The sequence below is a fragment of the Artemia sp. Qi Xiang Cuo genome, chromosome 15, assembly GCF_049724085.1.
Source record: "Artemia sp. Qi Xiang Cuo chromosome 15, ASM4972408v1, whole genome shotgun sequence".
NCBI lineage: Eukaryota > Metazoa > Arthropoda > Branchiopoda > Anostraca > Artemiidae > Artemia > Artemia sp. Qi Xiang Cuo.
In genome coordinates, this window is record NC_142808.1 from 27,455,527 (window position 1) to 27,479,963 (window position 24,437).

At 37.5% G+C, this 24,437-nt stretch overlaps 1 protein-coding gene across 2 annotated transcripts in view; it reads left to right on the forward strand.

The window, feature by feature from the left end:
• Positions 1-24,437, forward strand: part of LOC148943511 (uncharacterized) — a 193,781-nt gene that overhangs the window by 42,133 nt on the left and 127,211 nt on the right. For both annotated transcript variants that reach the window (XM_089101355.1, XM_089101356.1), the window contains exon 6: positions 9,001-9,208. In XM_089101355.1, the coding sequence (XP_088957481.1) occupies positions 9,001-9,208 (208 nt within the window). The remainder of the gene's footprint in view (positions 1-9,000; positions 9,209-24,437) is intronic.

A 24,437-nucleotide genomic window follows, 5' to 3' on the forward strand; every position in this document is an offset into this window, starting at 1 on the left:
GTGTTAGTTGCTTTCCAATCACTTTAGACTATTAAAAAGGGCACTAGCCATTTCAATTTCCAATTGAATGAGCCCTTTTTGATGTTTCTATGACAATGTGTTCTATAAAAACCTAATATGCCCCCAGGGTATAATTTACAATCCTTGCCCTGAGGTCTGTGAGGGGGGGGGGGGTTGTCATCCACAAAGACCTAATTTCCAGAACTTTCAACTACGTTGAACAAAATGGATACCATAAAATTTTGATTGGATGTGTTTGGGAAAAAGGTGGGCGTGAGAGGAGTGTTAGTTGCCCTTCAATCACATTAGACTATTAAAAAGGGCACTAGCCCTTAATATTTTCAATCGAATGAGCCTTTTTTGAAGTTTCTACGACAGCGCCTTCTATAAAAACCTTATATGCCCCCAGGGCATAACTTACAACCCTGGCCATGAGAGCTGTGGGGGAGTGTCCTCCTCAAAAACATAATTTCTATCTGGAAACCAATTACGCTGAACAAAATTGCTATCTCAAAATTTTGATTGGATGTGTTTGGGGAAATGGTGGGCATGGAAGGGGTGTTAGTTGCCTTCCAATCACCTTCGACTATTAAAAAGGGCACAGGTCACTCCAATTTCCAATTGAATGAGCCCTTTTCAAAGTTTCTACGACAACTTCTTCGATACGAAGTGCCCTGGTCTAAAGGAAAAAAAATTAATACATAATACATTGTGCCAACATCGTTCTTATATGCCTCCAGGGCATAACTTAAAACACTTGGCCTGAGAGTTGTGGGGGAGTTTTCTCCTCAAAAACATATTTTCTATATGTTAAAATGGCTCTCTCAAAATTTTGATTGGATATGTTTGGTGAAATGGTGGGCGTGCAAGTTGTTATTTGCCTTCCAATCACTTTCGACTATTAAAAAGGGCACAAGCCACTCCAAATTCCAATCGAAAGAGCCCTTTTCAAAGTTTCTACGACAACTCGTTCGATACAAAGTGTCCTGGTATGGAACAAAAATAAATAAATAATACATTGTGCCAACATCGTTCTTTACTTAAGCAGCGCGATTGCGCTGCCTATGATCGAACGAGCCTTTTTGAAGTTTCTGCGACAACTCTTTCTATAAAAACCTTATATGCCCCCAGGGTATAAGTTAAAACCCTTGCCCAGAGGGCTGTGGGGGAGTGTCCTCCACAAAAACATAATTTCTATCTGGAAATCAACTACGCTGAACAAAATGGCTATCTCAAAATTTTGATTGGATGTGTTTGGGGAAATGGTGGGCATGGAAGGGGTGTTAGCTGTCTTCCAATCAGTATCGACTATCAAAAATGGTACTAGCCATTCCAATTTCCAATCGAATGAGCCATTTTCGAAGTTTCTACGACAACTCCTTCGATACGAAGTGCCCTGGTATGGAAAAACAAAATAATTCATTGTGCCAATATGGTTCTTTACTTAGGAACCGCGATTGCGCTGCCTATGAAAAAGGGCAATTTCAGTTTCCATTCAAATGAGCCCTTTTTGAAATTTCTACAACAACTATCTATAGAAACCTTATATGCCCCCAGGGCATAACTTACAACCCTTGAACTGAGGGCTGTGGGGAAAGGGGTTGTCATCCTTAAAGAACTAATTTCCAAAACTTTCAACTACGTTGAGTAAAATGGATATCTCAAAATTTTGATTGGATGCGTTTTGGGAAAAGGTGGGCGTGAGAGGGGGGTTAGTTGACCTAAAATCACTTTCGACTGTTAAAAAGGCACTAGCCCTTTGAATTTCAAATCGAATGAGCCCTTTTTCAAGTTTCTACTACAAAGATTTCAATAAAAACCTTATATGCCACCAGGGCATAACTTATAACCCTAGCCCTGAAGACTGGGGGGAGTGTCCTGCTCAAAGGTATAATTTCCGGAACTTTGAACTGCGTGGGAAAAAAAGCTATCTCAAAATTTTTATTGGATGTGTTTGGGGAAATGGTGGGCGTGAAAGGGGTGTTAGTTGCCTTCCAATCACTTTCCACTATTAAAAAGGGCACTAGCCATTTTAATTTCCAGTCGAATGGGCCTTTTTCGAAGTTCTATAAACGCGTTCTATAAAAACCTTATCTGCCCCCAGGACATAACTTACAACCCTTGCCCTGAGGGCTGTGGGAGTGTTGTCACCATCAAAGACCTAATTTGCAGAACTTAAAACTGCGCTGAATAAAATGGCTATCTCAAAATTTGGATTTCATGTGTTTGGGAAAAAGGTGGGCGTGAGAGGGGGGTTAGTTGCCCTCCAATCACTTTCGACTATTAAAAAGGGCACTAGCCCTCTGAATCTCCAATCGAATGAGTCTTTTTGAAGTTTCTACGACAATGCTTTCTATAAAAACCCTATATGCCTCCAGGGCACAACTTACAACACTTGCCCTGAGGGTTTTGGGGGAGTGTCCTCCTCAAAAACATAATTTCTATGTGAAAATCAACTACGCTAACAAAATGTCTATCTCAAAATTTTGATTGGATGTGTTTCGGAAAATGGTTGGCATGGAAGGGGTGTTGGTTGCCTTCCAATCACTTTCGACTATTAAAAACGGCACAAGCGACTCCAATTTCCAATTGTATGAGCGCTTTTCGAAGTTTCTACGACAACTTCTTCGATACGAAGTGCTCTACAGGAAAAAAATAATAAATAATACATTGTGCCAACATCGTTCGTATATGCCCCCAGGGCATAACTTAAAACCCTTGACCTGAGAGTTGTGGGGGAGTGTCCTCCTCAAAACAATATTTTCTATGTGGAAATCAACTACGCAAAACAAAATGGCTATCTCAGAATTTCGATTGGATGTGTTTGGGGGAATGATGGGCGTGGGGGGGTGCGAGTTCCCCTCCAATCGCTTTTGACTATCAAAAAGGTCACAAGCCACACCAATTTCCAGTCGAATGAGTCCTTATTGAAGTTTCTACAACAACTCCTTCGATACGAAGTGCCCTGGTATGGAAAAAAAATAATACATTCTGCCAACATCATTCTTTATTTAGGCAGCGCAATTAGCTGCCTTTGATGATGTAGGAAGAGGTTATTCAGTTCGAAAAAGTCAACCAAAACAAAAGCAAACCCAGAAGAATTGTCCATTATTCAAAATCTCGTGCAATACATGTCGTTTACTAGGCTATAGTTTCCTCGACTGGCATCACTCCTCAAGGTGACCCTGCAGGGCCCTTTGCAGTCATGGTTCTAGTTAGGTAAACTCGTAGAAAACCCCACCCTGACACCACTATGAGGGTACGTCAGCAGGGTTTTCCTTATGGAGATAGGGATAAAGGAAGGAGCTTATAACAGAGCTGAGATCCCAAACCATCTCACAACAACGGAACAGCTCCATCCCTTACATATCCTCGTCAGAGAGCCATATAACCATAGATTGGTATATTTTTTCAACTTTGCTTCATTTCTTTTATTCAATTTTACCTGAAATAATAACTTCCTCGCGATCTCATATTTCAAGCTATATTTTTGTCTATCTTCCTAAGGAATTTATTATAGCCCTGCAATAAATAGACCCTGAAAGTGATAAGACTTGCTAATTGCGATTTTATATTGCGAAAACCAATTGTATGTAATTTTGCAAGTACCACTTATTGGAGGTGTATTGTGCGGGGTCACCACTTTTAAAGGCAAAAATGGCGCAAAGAGTTGCTATGCCACTTACTGGAGGGGGCGATCCCTCTTGGGCCCCAAATTAGTGGGATTCCCGCGGTTACTCCAACGGTTCTTTTATACTAACGTGATCGGATGGTCTATGGCCACATTTAAAGCAAAAGTTTACCGATAAGATTTTCTAATTAACCCTTTAGTTTCGGCCTAAGCTGAAAAGTTAAAAAGAGTACATAGAAAAGGCTTACTATATTCACAGTCACGCGTACAAAATGAACTAACTAAAAAAATGGACTTTTCTTCTCAGCCCGCTAGCCGCAGCACGCGGTGGGGTTACTAGGGGTGGTAAATGAACTCTTTCCAGCCAATCCCAGGGCTCCAAATATACTGGCCAATCTCCCTAACTGTGCAATGTTTCCCTCGTGGTCTTAAGCACGTAAACAGTTAAGAGGACCCAAAATGGCGTCAAAGAAAATAAGAGGAAAATTAATATTTATTACTTAAAGAAGGACGATAATTAAAGGGCCCGAAAAAATGAATCTTGGAGGGACATTTATCTGAAAAACTGGGACTAAGGGCTCAAACACTTCCCTCCTGAGATAAATGGCCCACATCCCCGTTGGATTGGCTGGAAATTCAAACACAATATCAAATTAAAATAAACACTAGATTTCCTTTTTATCTTCCTCTGGTCTTCCAGGTCTTCCAGGTTCATTTCTTCCTGAGAGCTCCTGCCGTGCGAGGGTTTCTGCCCTGCCGATTATTATGGGGTACTATGAAGTTTTCCTCATCTTTCAGCATCCTCTCTTCCTCCTCCGTTGGAAATAATTGTAGGATGTCTTCCTCGGGACTCGTAGAAATTCATTGTGCACAGCACAATCAAAAAAAAAATTTCTTGGTTTCACGAGTTTACATTTGAGAGGAGCAGAGAAGCAATTTCTGGAACATGTGATGATGCCAGCCATCGGGAAAAATTGGCTGCACTAGCCTCTTAATTTCCATATGTGGAAATAACCCCAAATCTCGATAAAAAAGTAAATTGCCCCTTGGCATAATTTCAAATAGTCTAAGGCCGAAAATTCACAGGCCTGTGAAAACGATAAGGGTTCAGGAAAATGAAGTAAAAATCTGAGCTAACCATGAATCGATTTTTTCTGGTTTCCCTCCCCTGGGATTAACTGAAGAATATACGTTGATGCTAATTGAAAATGAAATTTGGATACATCTCCCACTGAATACAATTTGCCGGAAATAATTCTCGATTCCCATGAATAATAATAGCTATGAATAGGGTTGCTGGACAAAGGTTTGGGTGAAGTATGAAGTGACTGGGAGAGAGTATCCCCAAAGGACTCCAGATCAGAAAGGCAAAATCTCGGTAAAGGGATCACAACTTGTCCGCCAGTTGTGCATTGAGGAAAATGGCTATCTTTTGCGACTTCCCGCAGGGGATCTTCCCCAAGGGATTCCTCCCCCTCATAAAGGATCGACATATCTTTTGACTTGATAATACTAATTTCAGATTCATTTCCAAATTTTTCCAGTCCGACTCAACATTCAATATCTCCCAACTTTCCCCCAACCCGTTTTAGGTCATTCATCTCTCTTTTGTAACCATCTTCGTTTATTCCCCATGGGTCTTTGACCTCTATTCTCCCCTTATTATCTATGTTTTCAAGGCAAAGCCCATCCAACATTTTTTTATTTTTCACCACTGCAGGCTGACTCTTCAAATTTTGTCTCTTCTTTACATTCCTCTTTTCATCTCTACTTTTCTCAATTCTGTCATTCACGAAAAATAATAAATTATCGTTATATCTGATTTGGACTCCAGTGTCCACTATCTTTGAATGAATAATTTCATTGTAGCTCCGTTTAATATTTCGTTTCTCTCTTTTAGTTTTCTTTTCTTTTGTAGTAGCATTAAATAAATCGTCATGAAATCTGAATTGGACTTCAGTGTCCATCCTTGACTGCATTTCTTCATTGTATCTCCGTTTAATATCTCTTTTCTCTCTTTTAGTCTTCTTTATTTTTACCGCAGAAACAATTATTTCGTCATCAAATGGGAACTCTACTCCGACATTTGGTTTTTCATATTCTACTAAAATCTCTCGAACTTTCCGAGGAAAAGCGCGTACAATAAATTTCGTCTCCTTATTCTCTGGTAAAATCAGTGTTTCATTCTGACCTGTACTTGTTAGTGTCTCATTTTCATTAAAAGTGTTCTCAAGTTTTCTATTTTCTGCAAAGATATCTCAAAAGTCTCCTCCTAGTAAAACATCCACTGCTAGAGTAGGTACTAAGCCTACTTTTATCGTTTTTCTCTGGACCGTACCGTCGTTCCTTGCAATTTCTATTCTTAACCAAGCAGACGGGCATTGGTGCTTATCTCCATAATAACATAATGTTGTAATATTATTTTTATGGTCTATTTCCGTCTTTTTAATTAGGTCCCTTCGCACAAAAGTTTGCTCACTCCCTGGGTCAATTACCATTTCGGTCAATTTTTCGTTTAATTTTTCTTCTATTTTATGTGATTTCAAAAACTAGTCAGTATTTCCTTGATTACGTGCTATAGCCCAATTCGATCTTTTGTAAGCTACTTTCTTTTCTTTATTATGGCAAATCTTAGAAAAATGCAACGAGAAATTAATTTTTACCAGATTATCATCATTTTGACTATCAAGCATTTCTTTTTTCCTATAGGACGCCACAGCCTTCCAATTTGTTTTATGGGCCGGTCCACGCTCCCCCGCAGTCAACAACGTATCATGTTTTCCCGTAAATGTGTTTAATGTCTGGTAGTTTTGTTTTTCTCGCGATTGATTCTTAGACAAATTATTATGGCTATCTGACAGCCTAGAAGTTAGTTGTGATAAAATCTCACTTTTTGGAATTAGACCTATCATGGTTCTTTTAAAATCTTGATGTCTTTCTTCTTTCTGTCTAGCTATTTTATCATTCTCCTTTTTTCGTTCTCTGGCTATTCTATCAGCCTCTTCTTTTCGTTCTCTGGCAATTCTATCAGCCTCTTCTCTGTGCTCTCTAGCTATCCTATCTTTCTCTCTTTATTTTCTATCTTTCTCTCTTTCTTTCTCCATGAAATTTACTAATTGTTGTGTCGTATCTATTTGAGTACTCCTTCGCGAGCCCCTGCTGGAAATTGAACTTCTACTACTGGTGCTACTTGGCCTACTATGATTCTCACTGTCTTTATATTCTCCTAATTCATTTTCTGAATCTGTTCGTTCTCTATACGTATTGTCTCTTTCTTTATAGGCTACTCTAGCCGTTTCGTCCTCTTTTTTATTCTTTCTAATTTCATCTTTCTCAGCCTGCATTTTTTTCTTATATCTCTGGTACAATCTCTCAAAGGCCTCCATATTAACCTTCCTTTCTATTTTCCTACTTTTTCTATGGGCTTTACTCGCCCTTCTCGGTCTTGAGTTCATCTTATCTCTGTCCGACATTATTTCAAAATTCCCTTTGTCCTTCTTTCTTTTCAATTCCTTTTCTGAATTCATTTGTTCTATATCTGTCCTATCTCTATCCGTATTTTCTTTTATTCGTAATTCCCCTTCATTTGGCACAGCCTCTGAGGGGTTAGTTTGTTTTGTTTTTTCATATATCCTTCCTAATTTTTTTTTGTACCCCCTCATTTTACCGCGTCTACTTCTCTTTGATTATATTAACTCTTATTCAATTAGTCAATCTTGGTAAGTTCAAAAACTGTCACGCAAAAATTATGATACGCAATTACTATTGTGAATTATCAGCTCCGTGTAATGAGATTCAACAATTTTTCAAATAACCGGAATGTCTAGACTTCATTAGGGAATAAAGACTTTTTTCACAACAAGCAGTTTTACGCGAGTGAATTATATCTCCGAAAAAAGAATTAACAGGGGTTGGACGAGAAAATAATCAGAAAAACCACGCGAATATTCCACTAGTGAATTAGCTGGACTAAACTCAAACATGGGAAATACCTTGCAAAACAAATCACGTATCCTCCCTGGATACTCGTATTCCAAATATAATCTCCTCCTGCGCAGATCACTCAACAGGACAGGTGCCTCCCACCTTCCTTGTCCAATATGCGCTCAAACTGACAAATTCTCCTAATTTGCTGTCCTCAATACTCTTATAACCTTCGTCACTGAAGATTATCTCAAAGTCCGCCAATTCACTCAAATAATAACCCAACTTTCAACGTTTTCTTATCTGTCCTTAAACCCTGTAATACTTTTAAATACGGAGATTCCCCCACTGTTGGCTCAACTCATTAATTTCACGTTATTCTATATTATATTTGTCTAACAATGCTATAGCCCATTATAGACCTTCTTATTAATTAATTGCGTATTTTGTCTTTTTATATGCCACCAAAATAGGCTACTGTCTAGGCCAAATTAATCGTCTCTTCGAAAGTGCGGAATTCATTTATTATCAGATTTACTGATAGGACCTTAACTCGCTGCCAAAACTTATTGGCTGTGTGTGTACCGCTGGAATCACTTATTGGAGGTGTGTGTGTACCGCTGGCACAACTTATTGGAGTGTTTATATGCGCGGTCACCACTTTTAAAGGCAAAAATGGCGCAAAGAGTTGCTATGCCACTTACTGGAGGGGGACGATCCCTCTTGGGCCCCAAATTAGTGGGATTCCCGCGGTTACTCCAACGGTTCTTTTATACTAACGTGATCGGATAATCTATGGCCACATTTAAAGCCAAAGTTTACCGATAAGATTTTCTAATTAACCCTTTAGATTCGCCCTAAGCTGAAAAGTTAAAAAGAGTACATATAAAAGGCTTACTATATTCACAGTCACGCGTTATAAAATGAACTAACTAAAAAAATGGACTTTTCTTCTCAGCCCGCTAGCCGCAGCATGCGGTGGGGTTGCTAGGGGTGGTAAAAACTCTTTCCAGCCAATCCCAGGACTACTAATATACTGGCCAATCTCCCTAACTGCGCAATTTTTCTTTCGTGGTCTTTTAAGCACGTACGCAGTTAAGAGGACCCAAAATGGCGTCAAAGAAAATAATAGGAAAATTAATATTTATTACTTAAAGAAGGAAAATAATTAAGGGGCCTAAAGAAATGAATCTGGGAGGGACATTTATCTGACAAAACTGGGACCAAGGGTTCCAACACCACTGATATGCTAAATTTTGGAAATGATTTGAAAAAGGTAATCAGAGAGTAAAAATATGCGGTGTACATATATTTCTCTTTGAAATTGAAACTAGTACAGGAAATAATAGCTGTTCATTTGCAAAGGAAAATTACTTCTAAGTTTGAGTATTTTTCGTTTTGTAGTGTATAGTGATTTTTTTTTTTTAGTTTTGTTTTTCATTTAGATATCTAAGTATGCAACCGAATGGGCAAAGAAGATTGCAATAAATGATAAAATGGAGCATCGGCCCGAAAGAAAATATGGCGAAAATATTTATTGCTTTTGGTCTAATAGTCCCAATTTCCAACTTTCTGGTGATGCCCCAGTTGAAACTTGGTACAAAGAGATAGAGCACCATGAATTTGGTAAAGAACCAAAGACAGCCAGGACAGGTAACATTGCAGTTAGAAGCATCTTACCACTCTTCGTGTTTTTCTCATTTTTATTGTCTTTTATTTACCAAAAAAAGCTAATAATCTTTTTTTTCCTTTGCTTATATTATAAAGAAAAATCAAGTATATATTTCTTAGACATAACGTAACTTTTGTATTTTATGTCTTTCAAATTCTCCTCGTAGCGCATTATGTCCATAATCCCATCCGTTTCATTATAATTATATCCGCATTATAGTTTGACCAAAAACTTTTTCCTAAACGACCATATTTTTTGGGATGCACTAGCTTCTCGAGAAAAAACTGCCCAAGGCATTAACCTACTCAACCTGCTACTCAAACTGGCTATAGTATTTGTCCTCGCCGCATTTCTAGGAGGTGTTATCGTAGGTAATCTGAAGTAAGTCAAGATAACTGTCTATAAAGTGATCCATTAGTTTCAGCGTTGATTTTTTTATAAACAGTATTATCTGGCATCATAAAAGACATAGTTAAGGCACAGTTAAGCCCCCGGAATGGATTATAGTTTATGTAGTTTATATTGAAGTTGTTACTTACTTCACCTATCTTGGGTCTGTTATTTCAAATTATGGCTCCATAGACTTGGCACTGGGCAGCCAAATCGCAAAAGCTTCCTCTGTGGTGAGAAGACTCAATGCCATTTGGAGATCACCTATTATTTCTAAGTGCAGGAAGATGCGCTAATATAACTCATACGTTAGCTCAGTCATGTTCTACATGGCCCCTCAAGTCCACCATCTTGAGCGCGATAGATGCCCGCCAGACGGAACAACTGTGTCAAAGCGAGAATCTCCGATGGAACGATTTTTACAGTAGAGAAAGGCACCTTGCCCTTACTGGCCAATTTTCATTCTCAACTCAATTGCCCAGCAAACTCTTAGATGATTTGGGCATTTTCATGGGATGCCACCAATAGCGCCTGCTAGAATCATATATGACTTTGACCCCACATCCCATGGTTAGCCATGCCAGAGGGGTAGACCTCAGACCAGATGGAAGGACAGCGTACAAAAGTTTCTCACCAAGGCCAATATTTCAACAGACGAGGTCCCCCTCATTGCAGCATATCGGTCCACCTGGAGTAACAAATTTGCTACGCCCTATGCGCCACACATCATGCGGTAGGAGCCTAAAGTAAAGTAAGTAAGTTAAAACTGCCGTTTTTATTTTAAACTGAATTTTAGCAACACTCAATTTTATACTTGGGCGTTATTGACGGGTTAAAATGAAAAATGAAATAAACATTTATGCAAAAAGAATTGAAGCCATCCTTCAAACAAGAGGGACTAACATCGTTTCAGTCCTCCGCTTTGATTGATAAAGTTTGATTAGTGCTTTCTTTCAAGAATTTTTGTGCTTTACTGAAAACAAAAGTATTTTAAACCTCTTTTGTTTCGTCATGCTAACATAGGAAAATCAAAATATTCTCAAATTTCAAGGAATTCTGTTTTTTCCATAATTGTATTTTAAGCAATAAATTTGATTTTATTAGGCTTTTTCACAATAAATTTTCACCAATACTTTCCTCTTTTTTCAAAATTCCTTTCAAATGTATAGAAAATTATTTGGCATTTTCTCTCCTGTAACCTTTTATTAATTTTGATATTTTTTACTTTTTTTCGTTCATATTTGGACATGTAAGATGCACACAGTTCGAAATAGATTAAGTTTTATGTAAAGTGAAACTGATAATAGCCTCTTGAGAAGAATGGAGGCGATAGTGGCCTACTCTCGTTTGAAACCCTGCAACAGTATTGTGATTTATTTTTTCGATGTTACGGGTGGTTTCGTGACAAATAAAAACACACTCATTGAAATACAAATTGTTTTCAGTAAAGTACAAATGACATTCTAGCATTTAGAGTTTTTATTGGGGTGTTAGTATCACTCTTGTTTAAAATCATTTCTCTTTTTATTCATTTTGACTTGATTCTTCATTTTAATTTAACTTTGTTTTAGTGTTCATTCATTCATCCTTAGTAAAGTAGTGTTATTTTTACGAATCACATCATTTTAATTTATGTGCACTGTTTTTAGTTAACATAATGCAAAACTGCTATTACTACCTAATGGACACTTATTTTCAATTGTTTAAGACGTCTAGGTTTATTTTCACATGTCCATTGTTACTTTTAAGATTCACTTCATTTTGATTTCTGTTAACTTTTTTTAATCAACATAATGCAAAGTTGCTATAACTGCATAATGGACACTTATTTTCAATTTTTCAAGATGTATAAGTTAATGTTTACGCACTGACGGTAGCCTAAAAGCATGCTCAGTTTCGGTAAGAGTAACAAAGGGACAATAAAATGAAAATCTTATTATCTTAAAGATATTTGTTTAAAACTAGAAATATATCGGCTAATCTAAGAAGGTAAATAGATTAAAACATCCAGTCTAACTAAATACACTAAGAAAACAATTAGTTTTGATTTTGTTCATTCTGCTTATCTCATTAAGCAAATCATTTTAGGCGCGTCTGCACCAAAAGCATTTTAGCAAATGAATGTTTTAATTGGAATTAGCATGAGAGCAAAACTTATTCCACCAATATGTTTTCACTTAAGCAAAACTATTGGCCACTATTCACTTAAGCAAAACTATTGGCCAAGTTGAAGTGTATGAAGAGAAGCACTGGTTAGCTTCATTACTTCTTAGAAGCGACTAAGCAGAGTTGCCATAAAAGGCCAAGACTCCATGGTAATATTCTTCAGGAGTCCTCTATAAGAATGGAAATATACTAATTTGGATGTACTTACTGTCATTAACTTATAATTTCACTTTTTAAGGCCTTTTGAGACCATCTTCGTATAATATACTGTTCAGTTCTCATAGTTTTTTTCTTCTTTTTTTGCATAACGTCTATTTCGAATTTAAAATTCCTTTAAGCTGATGGCTTTAAAGGTATTTTAACTGAATAGTAACTGTGATTACATCAAACCTTTTTTTCTTCATTAACGGTTCTTTTTTCTGACCTTTTGGTTTGATATCGCCTACAATGGACCTTCTTTGGTTTTTGGCTGTTTCTGGGTTGTCTCTGCTATAGAACTCATATCAGTTATGGTCAGAACCCCAGGAAAAATTTTGTACCTTATTTGCATAATTAACGTCCATTCTACCGTTGCATTGTTGATTAAAGCATGTTGTGCCTTTGAGTGATTAAACAAAAAAACACGTTTTTTCAACTGAAAGTAAGGATCAACATTAAAACTTAAACGAACAGAAATTATTACGATATGGGGAGGATATAACCTCCACAATACCTAGCTCTTTGCGCTAACCTCATTTAGAATGTTCAAAAGCTATCCTACTCTAAATTAACGAACCTTGTGTTTAACTTTTTGTCACACAGTTCGTGGTAACGAACCGTCAGTAAGGAGCGGCCCGGCTCAAGAGTAACAGAAACTCTAAAAAACAAAGTCGTCATACCAATAGATACATTAAAAAAATCAGATTTTTATGCTGATTTTAAATCTGACCCATTTAATCTTACCCATTAAAATTTACGTGCCTGAGAAAATTTGCCTTATTTTTGAAAAAAGAGGGAAACAACCCCTAAAAGTCATAGAACTGTAATGAAACTCACACCATCAGATACAGTGTATCAGAGAGCCCTACTACAGAATTTTTGAACTCCTCTCTGCAAAAATGTGGAATTTTGTATATTTTGCCAGAAGAAAGATCACGGATGCGTGTTTATTATTTTTTTTTCCAGGGGTGATCGCATCGATCCAGTAGTCCTGGAATATCGTGAGAGGGCTCATTCGAACGGAAATTACAAGTTCTAGTGCCCTTTTTAAGTGACCAAAAAATTGGAGGGAAACTTGGCCCCTTCCAACGCTCAATTTTTTCCTGAGGTCACCCAATTAAAATTTTCAGATAGCTTTTTTGTTCAGCATAGTCGAAAATCTAAAAAATCTGTCTTTGAGGATGACTTAATCCCCAACAGTTCCCGGGAGTAGGGCTGCAAGTTATGAACTTTGCCCATTGTTTACCTATATTATTGGTTGATGTGAAATATACAGACGTTTTCAGGAGGGATTTTTTCTGTTGTGGGGGGGGGGGTCGGAGGATGGGTTTACGAGGGAAGATCTTTTCATGGAGGATGTTTCCTTGAGAAAAGAGACATTTCTATGAAGGGGGTGCCGTATTTCCCAGCATTATTTAAAAAACGATCAGAAATTAAGTAAGAAAAATAAGCTTTTTTCAACTGAAAGTAAGGAGCAATATTAAAACTTAAAACAGACAGAAATTATTACGTATATGAGGGGGCTCTCCCTCAAGTCAATACCTCGCTCTTTACGCTAAAGTTTTTTTTAGTACTTTCAAAAGAGCTATCTACTCTAATTAACCGGCCTTTATGATTCAGGGGTTTATGATTCGAACATAATTCGAACTTTAGCGTAAAGGGTGAGGAATGGACTAGAAGGCGAACTCCCTTATATACGTAATAAAAACATACTTATATACGCTATATACGTTTCCCAGCATTATTTAAAAACGATCAGAAATTAAATAAGAAAAATAAGCTTTTTTCAGCTGAAAGTGAGGAGCAATATTAAAACTTAAAACAGACAGAAATTATTACGTATATGAGAGGGCTCTCCCTCAAGTCAATACCTCGCTCTTTACGCTAAAGTTTTTTTTAGTACTTTCAAAAGAGCTATCTATTCCAATCAACCGGCCTTTATGATTAAGGGGTTTATGATTCGAACAGAATTCGAACTTTAGCGTATAGGGTGAGGAATGGACTAGAAGGCGAACTCCCTTATATACGTAATAAAAACATACGAATATAGAAGTTCGTTACATAAATTAATTCGTAAGTTACGTCAGAACAAAATTTCGAGAAAGCCATTTAGCCAAAAAAAGTAAAATTAATATGCACATTTCGTTTTAATTATTCATGTACGGTGAGCCAAAATCAAAACTGCATTAATTAAAAAATTTTCAGAAATTAAATAAAAAAAACAAGTCTTTTTTAACTGAAAGTAAGTAGCGACATTAAAACCTAAAACGAACAGAAATTATTCCGTGTATGAAAGGGGCTGTCCTCTCCTCAACGCCTCGCTCTTTACGCTTAAGTTTGACTCTGTCTCACAACTTTATTTTTTAAAACAATAAATAATTGTAGCTGAAAGAGCGAGGCGTTGAGGAGGGGTTCTGTTCGTTTTAACTTTTAATGTCGTTCCTTACTTTCAGTTTTAAAAATAACTTGTTTTTTTATTTAATTCATAAAGGATTGGGATTACAAAGTCATACTTTAGCGTCAAGAGTGAAGTTTTTAAGAGTGCGCATTCCCCACATCCCACCACTAGAAATTCCCCCAGAGAAAATTCATCTCCCAAAAATGTCTGTTTACTTCCCAATAACAGATGTTATGTGTACGCAATAGGCAATAGGCTTTTCTTTTTTTACTTAAATAAAAAAAGCAAGTTTTTTAATCGAAAGTAAAGAACGACACTAAAACTAAAAAAAATTGTTCCGTATATGAAAGATGCTGTTCCCTCCTCAACGCCTCGGTCTTTACACTAAAGTTTGACTCTTTGTCACAACTCTACTTTTTAAAATAATAAAAACTTTGGAGTAAAGAATGAGGAGTTGAGGAGGGGACAACCCCTTTTCATATAAGGAATAATTTCTGTTTGTTTTAAGTTGTAGTACTGGTCCTTACTTCCAGTAAAAAAAATTTTTTTATATTTAAGTTCTGAAAGTTTGTCAACTAATATAGGTTCCAATTTGGATCACCGTACATACAAAATTAACGCAAAACTTGCCAATTAATTTTGGAACATTCGTTCCATTTTATGAAGGGGGTTGCCAACTCTTCATTACCTTACTCTTTACGCTAAAGCTGTTAGCACTTTTAAAAAAGCTTCCTATTCTATTAAAAAAAACGTGTTTCAGTAAACGCTCTTAAAAACTTGGGACAAATAGTTCAACTTTAGCGTAAAGAGCAAGGTGTTAAGGAGGGGGACATCGTTCATATATGGAGGGGACAACCCTCCTCAGGGGCGTCTCGAAGGGGGTGGGGCACACCCCCTCCAACTTTTTTGGAATTTGGTATTTGCAATATTTTGCAAAATTGGCCGAAATTTAGCAAAATTCTTTATTTCTGCAGAAAATTCGGCATAAATCAGGTAGCAATTCGGTCAAATTTACGAAGATTTCGGCCAAATTTGGCCGAAAAGGACAATCTTTGGCAATCTATTATCCTTCATCCGCAGAACGTGCCGTAGCCATCTCAACCTTCTTAGGCCCGAGAAAGCGGGATTGAACGATTGAACAAGAACTTTTCCTACAGTCAACTGTTTGAAATGTGGTCAGTCAGCCGGGTACCCAGAACAATCTTTAGGCAATGTTTGTAGACCGGTTTGTTCAAACAAGGTCTCGCTCACTGTATATAAATAATAGACAGTAAGATCATTCCCTGTCTCAACCATTATATAAAGCCGGACCGAGATGCAAGTGCTCCGGAAAACTTAGAAACATAAGCGACATTAGATTTTTTAATGGGCAGACAAGTCAGATTTCTCTTTAACGCGAAACTTGGCTTCGCCTTTGTAGCACTAAATTTTAAAGAATTTAGTTTTAAATTAATTTATTCCAGGCTAGGCAATTAGGCTAGATATTTTTTTTCACATTAGTTTTGCAAGCTAATGTTGAAGTGAATCAATAAATTAGTCTAGATATTAGTTTTACATTAGTTCTGCAAGCTAATGTTGAGGTGAATCAATAAATTAGGCTAGACTTTAATTTTACATTAGTTTTACAAGCTAATGTTGAAGTAAATCAATAAATTAGGCTAGACACTAGTTTTACAAGCTAATGTTGAAGTGAATAAATAAATTAGGCTAGGTATTAGTTTTACATTAGTTTTGCAAGCTAATGTTGAAGTGAATCAATAAATTAGGCTAGACTTTAATTTTACATCAGTTTTGCAAGCTAATGTTGAAGTGAATCAATAAATTAGGCTACAGATTAGTTGGCCTCCCCCAGGCCATTCAGCGTGTCCCCAGGTGGGATAGGGGAACGCCCTACAGATATGTAGGGTACCTCCACAGGAGGCACGGACCAAGGGGGGATCTTGTCCCTGGGAGTCCATAATAGAAACTGGGGCACCCTCGCCCGGGGTCATAAATACAGGTGCAGAAGGAAGAAGGCCCCTCAAATGTACACTCAAAAAGGCTCACTGGTTTTTCCACAAGCCCTAGGAGCTACAAACCTTCTCCCAGTAATGGGTTAAATTCCATGGTGATGTAGAACACCATCACGGGAGGATCCTCTATAGGAGGACAACTGCGGCAGGGCATAAGTTCCAGATATTTGGACAACGGTCTCTGCGAAGGGCTGTCTTGACACTTTTGGGGTGCCTGCAAGACTGGGGACCTTGCGATCAAATCTATTCCTACTTGAGGAGTGGCGCCCCTCGAAGAAACTATAGCCTAGTAAACTACACACCATTCGCACGGGATGCTGACTAATGGACAATTCTTATGGGCTTGGTATGTTTTGACGGGCGTATTCGGGCTGAAAAACCTCTTCCTAGTTAATTTATCTATTATGGGCTGCTTCCCCGTAGTAGCATATCTTTTGTATGCATGAATATATAATGAGTAGGAGGTAATAGGCTTGAGATTGTCTGTGCAGGATTTCGACTCTTGTTGATAGAAGAGTATCGCCAAGTGCTGAAAACCATGTTGGGACCAAGATGGGCCCAGGATTGCACAAAGCCTCCATTCATCGAGGTCCCAGGGACTTCTTGCTGTCCGGTTCTAAGTCGGCTTAAGCACTTCGGTGTAGACTTGAGAAGATATGTGATCCCCGTCCTGCACTGGTATCCGGGATTATTGCTGTTCCTGAGGCGAAAATAATTTCAATGATTTAAAGAACATGAATATTGGAACTTGGAATGTTACGACGTTAAAAATGACTATCGTATCGACATTTCGACTGACGAATCAGACGATTCGAACTGGATTTATTCGGAGTTTCAGAAGCTCATATCCCAGGGGTAGGAAGCAACAAACTAGGTGACGTAGAAATTGTATACTCAGATAGGAGGGATGGGGTACATAGACAGGAATTAGGGCTCACGATGAATGAGCAAGTTTCTAAGTCTTATTTCGGCTGGAAAGGTATTAATGATAGAATGCTAATAGCTCATTTTATGACTAAAAAGATCAGGGTATCAGTTATAGCAGTATATGCCCCTGTAGAACCGACTGACGGAGATACTAGTGACTCAGATGAATTTTACTTACCGTTACAGGAACAAATAGAAAGGGTCCCAGGTAAAAATTTGATTATGTTATTGTAAACTGAAGACTGGCAGGATCAATACAAGATACTAGGGTACATAGGAGTACCGTTATTGATGTTAAAAGTAAAGATCGCCATCTAGTAGTGTCAAGGGTTAATTTAAAGCTGAAATATCGGAAGGGTAACTACCTCCCGGGAAGTTATGATGCTGGTAGACTCCATGATAAGAATTTGAGAGAAACTTTCCAGGAACAGTTGAATACTAAACTTGAGAGTTTAAAATTTGATAATGGGGAAGAAGGTTGGAATAATTTTAGAAAAATAATTTGTGAAGTTGCTGAAGGTGTCTTAGGGAAGAAAGCTAGAAGTGCAGCTAAGAATATTAGTGAAAAAGCTCTATGTTTGATAGAAAGGAGGAAGGACTTGTACAAGAATTACCTTAGTGATAGATCATATGAAAACAAAAGGAATGTAAAAAAAAGTGGAGAAATCATTAAAATATGAACCAAAGGGGTGTGAAGTGGAGGCCATGGATAAAATTGCCGAGGATCTGGAAGATGCAGCTAGACGGCATAATAGTAAAATATTGTACTGGCATGTTAACAAATTGAGAGGGAGTAGTCTAAAGATAGGAATGGGGCCGCAATTAGCGATAAGGAAAAAACTAAAGAAAGATTGGCCGAACATTTTAAGAATTTGCTTAACCGAGATAGAGTTGAAGGAAGAGATATAGAGGGAAATGAAAAAGTTTGTGATAAATTGGATGTGAAGGAAGATTTGTTTTGTGAGGAGGAATAAGCGAAAGTACTAAAAGGACTAAACAATAATAAGGCTCCAGGTGCTGACAGGGTGGTAAATGAGTTTCTTAAATATGGTGGCTCTTAGGACAGAAATAAGTTACTGAAGATTATGAATATGATTTTTGAAAAAGGGGAAGTACCTAATGATTTTATGAGAACCTTAATTAAGCCACTTTATAAGAAAGGTGATAAAAGTGAGTGTGGTAATTATCGAGGGATTAGTCTGGTCTCTGTAGGTAGTAAATTACTGAGTAATATGATACTTTTTAGACTGAGAGATGCCGTAGACAAAGTTTTAAGAGAAGAACAGTGCGGTTTTAGAAAAGGTAGATGATGTGTCGACCAAATTTCAGTCTTAGGTTAATAATTGAGAAGTGCCTGAGTTTTCAAACACCTTTGGTCCTCAGTTTTATAGATTATGAGCAAGCGTTTAATTCTGCTGATAGAAGAGCCTTAGCAAAGATTTTATCCTTGTATGGTATACCAGAAAAATACATTAAAGTGATTAGTGCTATATACGTGAACAACACTGTTGCGGTTAAGGAAGGAAATGAGATTAGCAGCTGGTTTTGTCAGGAGTTAAGCAGGGTTATGTTCTATCCCCCTATATATGCATTGTTTTGATAGACTTTGTCTTAAAAAGACCGATGATGCTAGTAGAAGACCATAAACCCAAATGAGGAGAGCAGGGTCCCCTAGAATTGGATTTTGCTAACGATTTAAGCTTCCTAAAAGGAGGTGCCAGCAAAATGAATGGCCATTATGAGGTTTTGTGAGAACGGGATGCTCAACTAGGTTCATAAATATATGTTAAGAAGACTAAGTCACTAAGGCTAGGTATAAGTGAAGATGAAAAGGTAAAGTTGGGTAATGAAAAGATTGATCAGGTGGACAGCTTCACTTACCTTGGTATTATTATTAGTAAAGATGGTGGGAGCAGTGAAGATATCAAAAGTAGGCTCAGCAGGGTGTTTTTTTCACAGTTAAAAAAGGTTTGGAAGAATGGGAAGATAAGTCTGCAAACCAAGGTTAGAACATTGGAAGGTATAGTGATGACAGTGGTTAAATGTGGCTCTAAAGCATGGGCGCTCTAAAAAAGAGATGAAGATTTACTAGATGTTTTCCAGAGAAATTGTATACGGATTGTACTGGGTACCCGGCTGACTGACCGTATTTCAAACATTAGGCTATACGAAAAATGTGGTTCAATACCGCTCTCTAGGGCTATAATGAAACGAAATTTTGAGGTGGTTAGGACACGTTGTGCGGATGAAGGATGACAGATTGCCGAAGATTGTTCTTTTCGGCCAACCGTCTAAGGCTAAAAGGAAAGCAGGTCGTCCTCGTCTGGGGTGGGAGGACGTCATAAAGAAAGATTCAAGGGAAATAGGAACTTCCTGAGAGGGTGTAAAGGGAGGCTTTGTATAGATTGGGATGGAGGAGGAGCGTGCTTAGCTGTGTTGGCCTCAGGCGGCTTGGTGCTGCGGTGAGTTGTTAGTAGTAGTAGTAGTAGTAATTTCTTTGGAAAACATCTAGCAAATCATCATCCGCTTTTTGGAGCGCCCATGCTTCCGAGCCATATTTGACCACTGTTATCAATAGCATCCAATATTCTATTCTTGGTTTGCAGACTTATATTCCTATTTTCACAAAAAAATTTTTAACTATAAAAAAGCACCCTGAGCCTTGGCTATTCTACTTTTAACGTCCTTACTGCTCCCACCGTCTTTACTAATAATGCTACCAAGATAAGGGAAGCTATCGATCTGATCAATGTTTTCGTTACCCAACGTTACCTTTTCATCTTCACTTATTCCTAGCCTTAGTGACTTAGTCTTCTTAACATATATTTTTAAACCTATTCTAGCACCTTGAACTCGCAAAACCTCTAAAAGTTCATTCATTTTACTAACATTTTGATCTAGGATACCTAAATCATCAGCATAATCTAAGTCCAGCAGATTTTCTCCTCCCCATTTGAAACCATGGTCTCCCATCGCCTTTTCAGTGCTTCTTAAGACAAATCCATCAAAATGATCCATATAAAGGGAGATACCATACAAAGATAAAACCTTTACCAAAGCTCTTTTATCAACAGAATCGATCACTTGCTCATAATCTGTAAAACTGAGGACAAAAGACGTTTGATAACTCAGGCAGTTCTCAATTATTAACCTAAGAGTGAAATTTGATCAATTCATCCTCTACCTTTTTTAGAACCGCACTGTTCTTCTCTTATAATTTTGTATACAGGATCTCTAAATCTAAAAAGTATCATAATACTAAGTAATTTTCTACCTACAGAGACCAGACTAATACTTCGATAACCACCACACTCACTCTTATCACCTTTCTTATACAGTGGTTTAATTAAGGTTTTCCTAAAATCGTTAGGTACTTCCCCTTTTTCAAAAATCATATTTATAATCTTCAGTAGCTTACTTCTAACCTCAGATACTTAAGAAACTCATTAACCACACTATCAGCATCTGGAGCCTTAATAGTTTTTATTCCTTTTAGTACTGTCGCTAATTCTCTCTCACCCAACAAATCTGCCTTCATTTCTAAGGTATCATAAACTTTTTCATTTTCTTCTCTATCTTTTTCTGCAACTTTATCTCGGTTTAGCACATTCTCAAATGTTCTACCCATCTCTCTTTACCTCTCTTCTTATCACTAATTGTGGTCCCGTTCCTATCTTTAACTGAGAAAAGTCCAGATTGACTACTGCCTCTCAATTTGTTAACGTGCCAGTACAAAATTTTACTATTATGCCGTCTAGCTGCATCTTCCAGATCCTCGGCAGTTTTATCTATGCCATCCACTTAACACCTCCTTAGTTGATATCTTAATGCTTCCTCCACTTTCTTTATATTCCTTTTGTTTTCATATGATCTATCACTCAGATAGATCTATCATTCAGATAGATCAGATAGATCTATCATATGATCTATCATTCTTGCACAGGCTCCTTCTCCTCTTTATTAAACATAAAGCTTTTTCACTAGTACTCCTAGCTACACTCGTAACTTTCTTCGCTAATACACCATCAGAAACTTCACAATTGTTTTCCTAAAATTATTCCATTTATCTTCAACATTGTCTAATTTTAAACTCTGTAGTTTAGTATTCAACTGTTCCTGAAAATTTTCTCTCAAATTCTCATCCTGGATTCTATTAACATCATAACTTCCCGGGATGTAGTTACTCTTCCGAAATGTCAGTTTTAAATTAACCCTAGACCTTGCCAGATCTTCACCTAGATCTTACCTAGATCTTCACTTTTAACATAAATGACAGCACTCCTATATACCCTATCATCTTGTATTGATCCTGTCAGTTTTCGGTTTCCAATAACATAATCAGTAAGGTTTGTTGTCTTATCATCACGTGAATACCGCAAATAACTAGATTGTTATACCTACAAAATTGCAAATGTCTGTAGCCATTGCTGTTTTCTTTTCCTACACCAAATTTACCTTGGATAGGATACCATCTATATCTATTTCTACCGACCTGGGCGTTAAAGTCCTATTAAAACACTATATTTCTACCGGGGACCCCGTCTATTTGGTCCTGGAACTGTAAGTAAAATTCATCCGAGTCATTAGCATCTCTGACAGTCGGCTCTACAGGGTCATATACTACTATAACTGATACCCTGAACTTTTTAGTCATAAGATGAGCAATTTGTATTCTATTATTAATACTTTCCCAGCCTAAACGAGACCTAGCAGCTTCCTTATTCATCTTGGGCCCTACTCTCTGTCTGTGTACCCCATCCTTCCTGCCTGAGTAAACAAATTTTATATCACCTAATATCATGCTTCCTACCCCTGGGATATGAGTATTTTAAACTCCTAATAAGTCCAGCTCGAATTATCTGGATTCGTCAGTCAAAATTTCGCTACGATAGTTATCTTTTAACGTCGAAACATTCCAAGTTCCAATTTTCATGTTCTTTAAATCATTGAAATTATTTTGGCCTCAGCAAAAGCAATGGACTTGGATACCTGTTCAGGATGGGGACCAACACATCTTACTCCGAAGCCCAAGTTTACTCCCAAGCGCTTAAGCCGGCTTAGAACCGGACACCAACAAGTCCCTGGGATCTCTAATATGAATGGAGGCGTTGCGCAATCATGGGCCCATTCTTTGTCACAGCATGGTTTTCTGCACTTGACGATGCTCTTCTATCTACAAGAGTTGAAATCCTACACAGTCTCAAGCCTATTACCTGTGACTCATTATATATTCATGCCTACAAAAATTATGCTACTATGGGGAAGCAACCCATAGTAGACAAATTAGCTAGGAATAGATTTTTAAGCCCGAAAACGCCCACCAAAACAGGCCAAGGCTAGATGAATTATCCATTAATCAGATTCCGATGCAAATGCTGTGTCTTTTATTTCAATGCAGTAACCCTTTTATGAAATTAAATAGAGAAGACAAGTTTTTTAACTAAAAGTAAGGACCTACATTAAAACTATAAATAAACAAACTTTTTCCATGAGGGGGCTTCCACATCTTAAGCCCCTCTCTCTTTACTTTAAAGATTGACGTCTTTCCCAAATCATTAAGGAAGACTTCATAAACATTAGAGCCATTTAATTAGAATAAAAAGCTTTGTCAAAGCAATAGAGACTATAGTTTAATGAGCAAGGGATTTAGGAGGGTACAGCCCCACTCATAGTTGGACTAACTTTTGTCTTTTTCAATGTTGTTCTGTACTTTAAGTTAAAAAAAACTTATTTTTAAAAATGTTAATTTCTGTTTGTTAATCAGATCATGCCGGAAAATCCGGCTCGCTCAAGGTTGTTTTAGGCACCGTCCCCTCTTCCCACTCTGTACCCACCGACACTCTTTCTGAACAGGCGATTGCAAATTAAAAAAAGCTTAGTAGCCTATTCTTGTTAAACGGCCATTGTATTTCAGGAGTCGTTCTTAAGGAATTGGGACAAAAAGTCAAAACTTTAGCGTAAACAGCAAGGTCTTAAGGAGGAAGATCCCCTTTCATATACGTAATAATTTCTGTCTGTTTAAGTTTTGATGTTGCTCCTTATTTCAGTTGAATAAACCTTTTTACCATTTAAATTCTGATCGCTTTTAATAATGCCGTGAAATTCGGCTCCCCGCTTCATGAAAAATTCCGTCACCCACGGAAAAATTTCACTATGGAAAGTTGTTCTCACGTAAAAATGCCATACCCCCTTTCCAGGGAAATTCCCCCTAAGCAATTCCATTCTAGCTGAAAATTCTACCAAGAAAATTTCTTGCGGATGATCTGGGGTGAAAATTTTTTCTTAGTGAATTTTCATTTGAAAAACACTTTAATTTCTGATTGTTTTTAAAATCGTGCCGGTAATCCCCTTCTCGGTGGGAAAGTTTTTCAGCAAAAAGGCAGCAAAAGGGGGTTTTCCAGAAAAAGTTTTTAGGGGGAGGGGCAAAAAAGAAACTTTAGAAAACGCATCAAAAATGTGAAATTGATATCTACTCCCTTACGATTTCTTGGAATATTTCTGGTCTACTCTGTTATTATGAAAGTAAAGAATAACATTAAACTCCAAAATGAGCAGAACCTTTTCCGTACAGGAAGAGGACTGTCCCTTTCTCATCCACACCTCCACCTCAAGGTTGCTGAAACTTCGGAGTGTGCTCATTGGATAAGAAATTGAGAGTTCTAGTCCATTGCGTGGGGGTGCAATTTTTCGGAGAAGGGGGATCTGTGAAGGGCTATTTTTTTTTGGGGGGGTGTATTTTCCAGGGGGGTTAATGCCGGCCACCGAAAAAGGACAATTAAAGATAAAAAAAAAGAACGCTCTTTTTTTAATAAAAATACGCGTCAAACGAACCATATTCAATGCCAATAAAACCAGAAAAGAACATAAACGTCTAACAATAAGAAAAAAGGGATTGCGACTAATCAAGTGAAGAAGAAAAGTTGAAAATCAGAATTGTTCGTCATTAAAACTAAAAATAATTAAAATCTAACCTGCATTAGGTTGGACTCTTACTACCTGGATTGGTTGGAGTAGTTTGAATACATTTGGTTTGCTTTTTCTGTTAGCGAGGGGGGGGGCAATTGTTTTTGGTTTTCCTTTTAAAAAATTTGTGTTTCTAGTTTTCTTATCTCTTCTTGC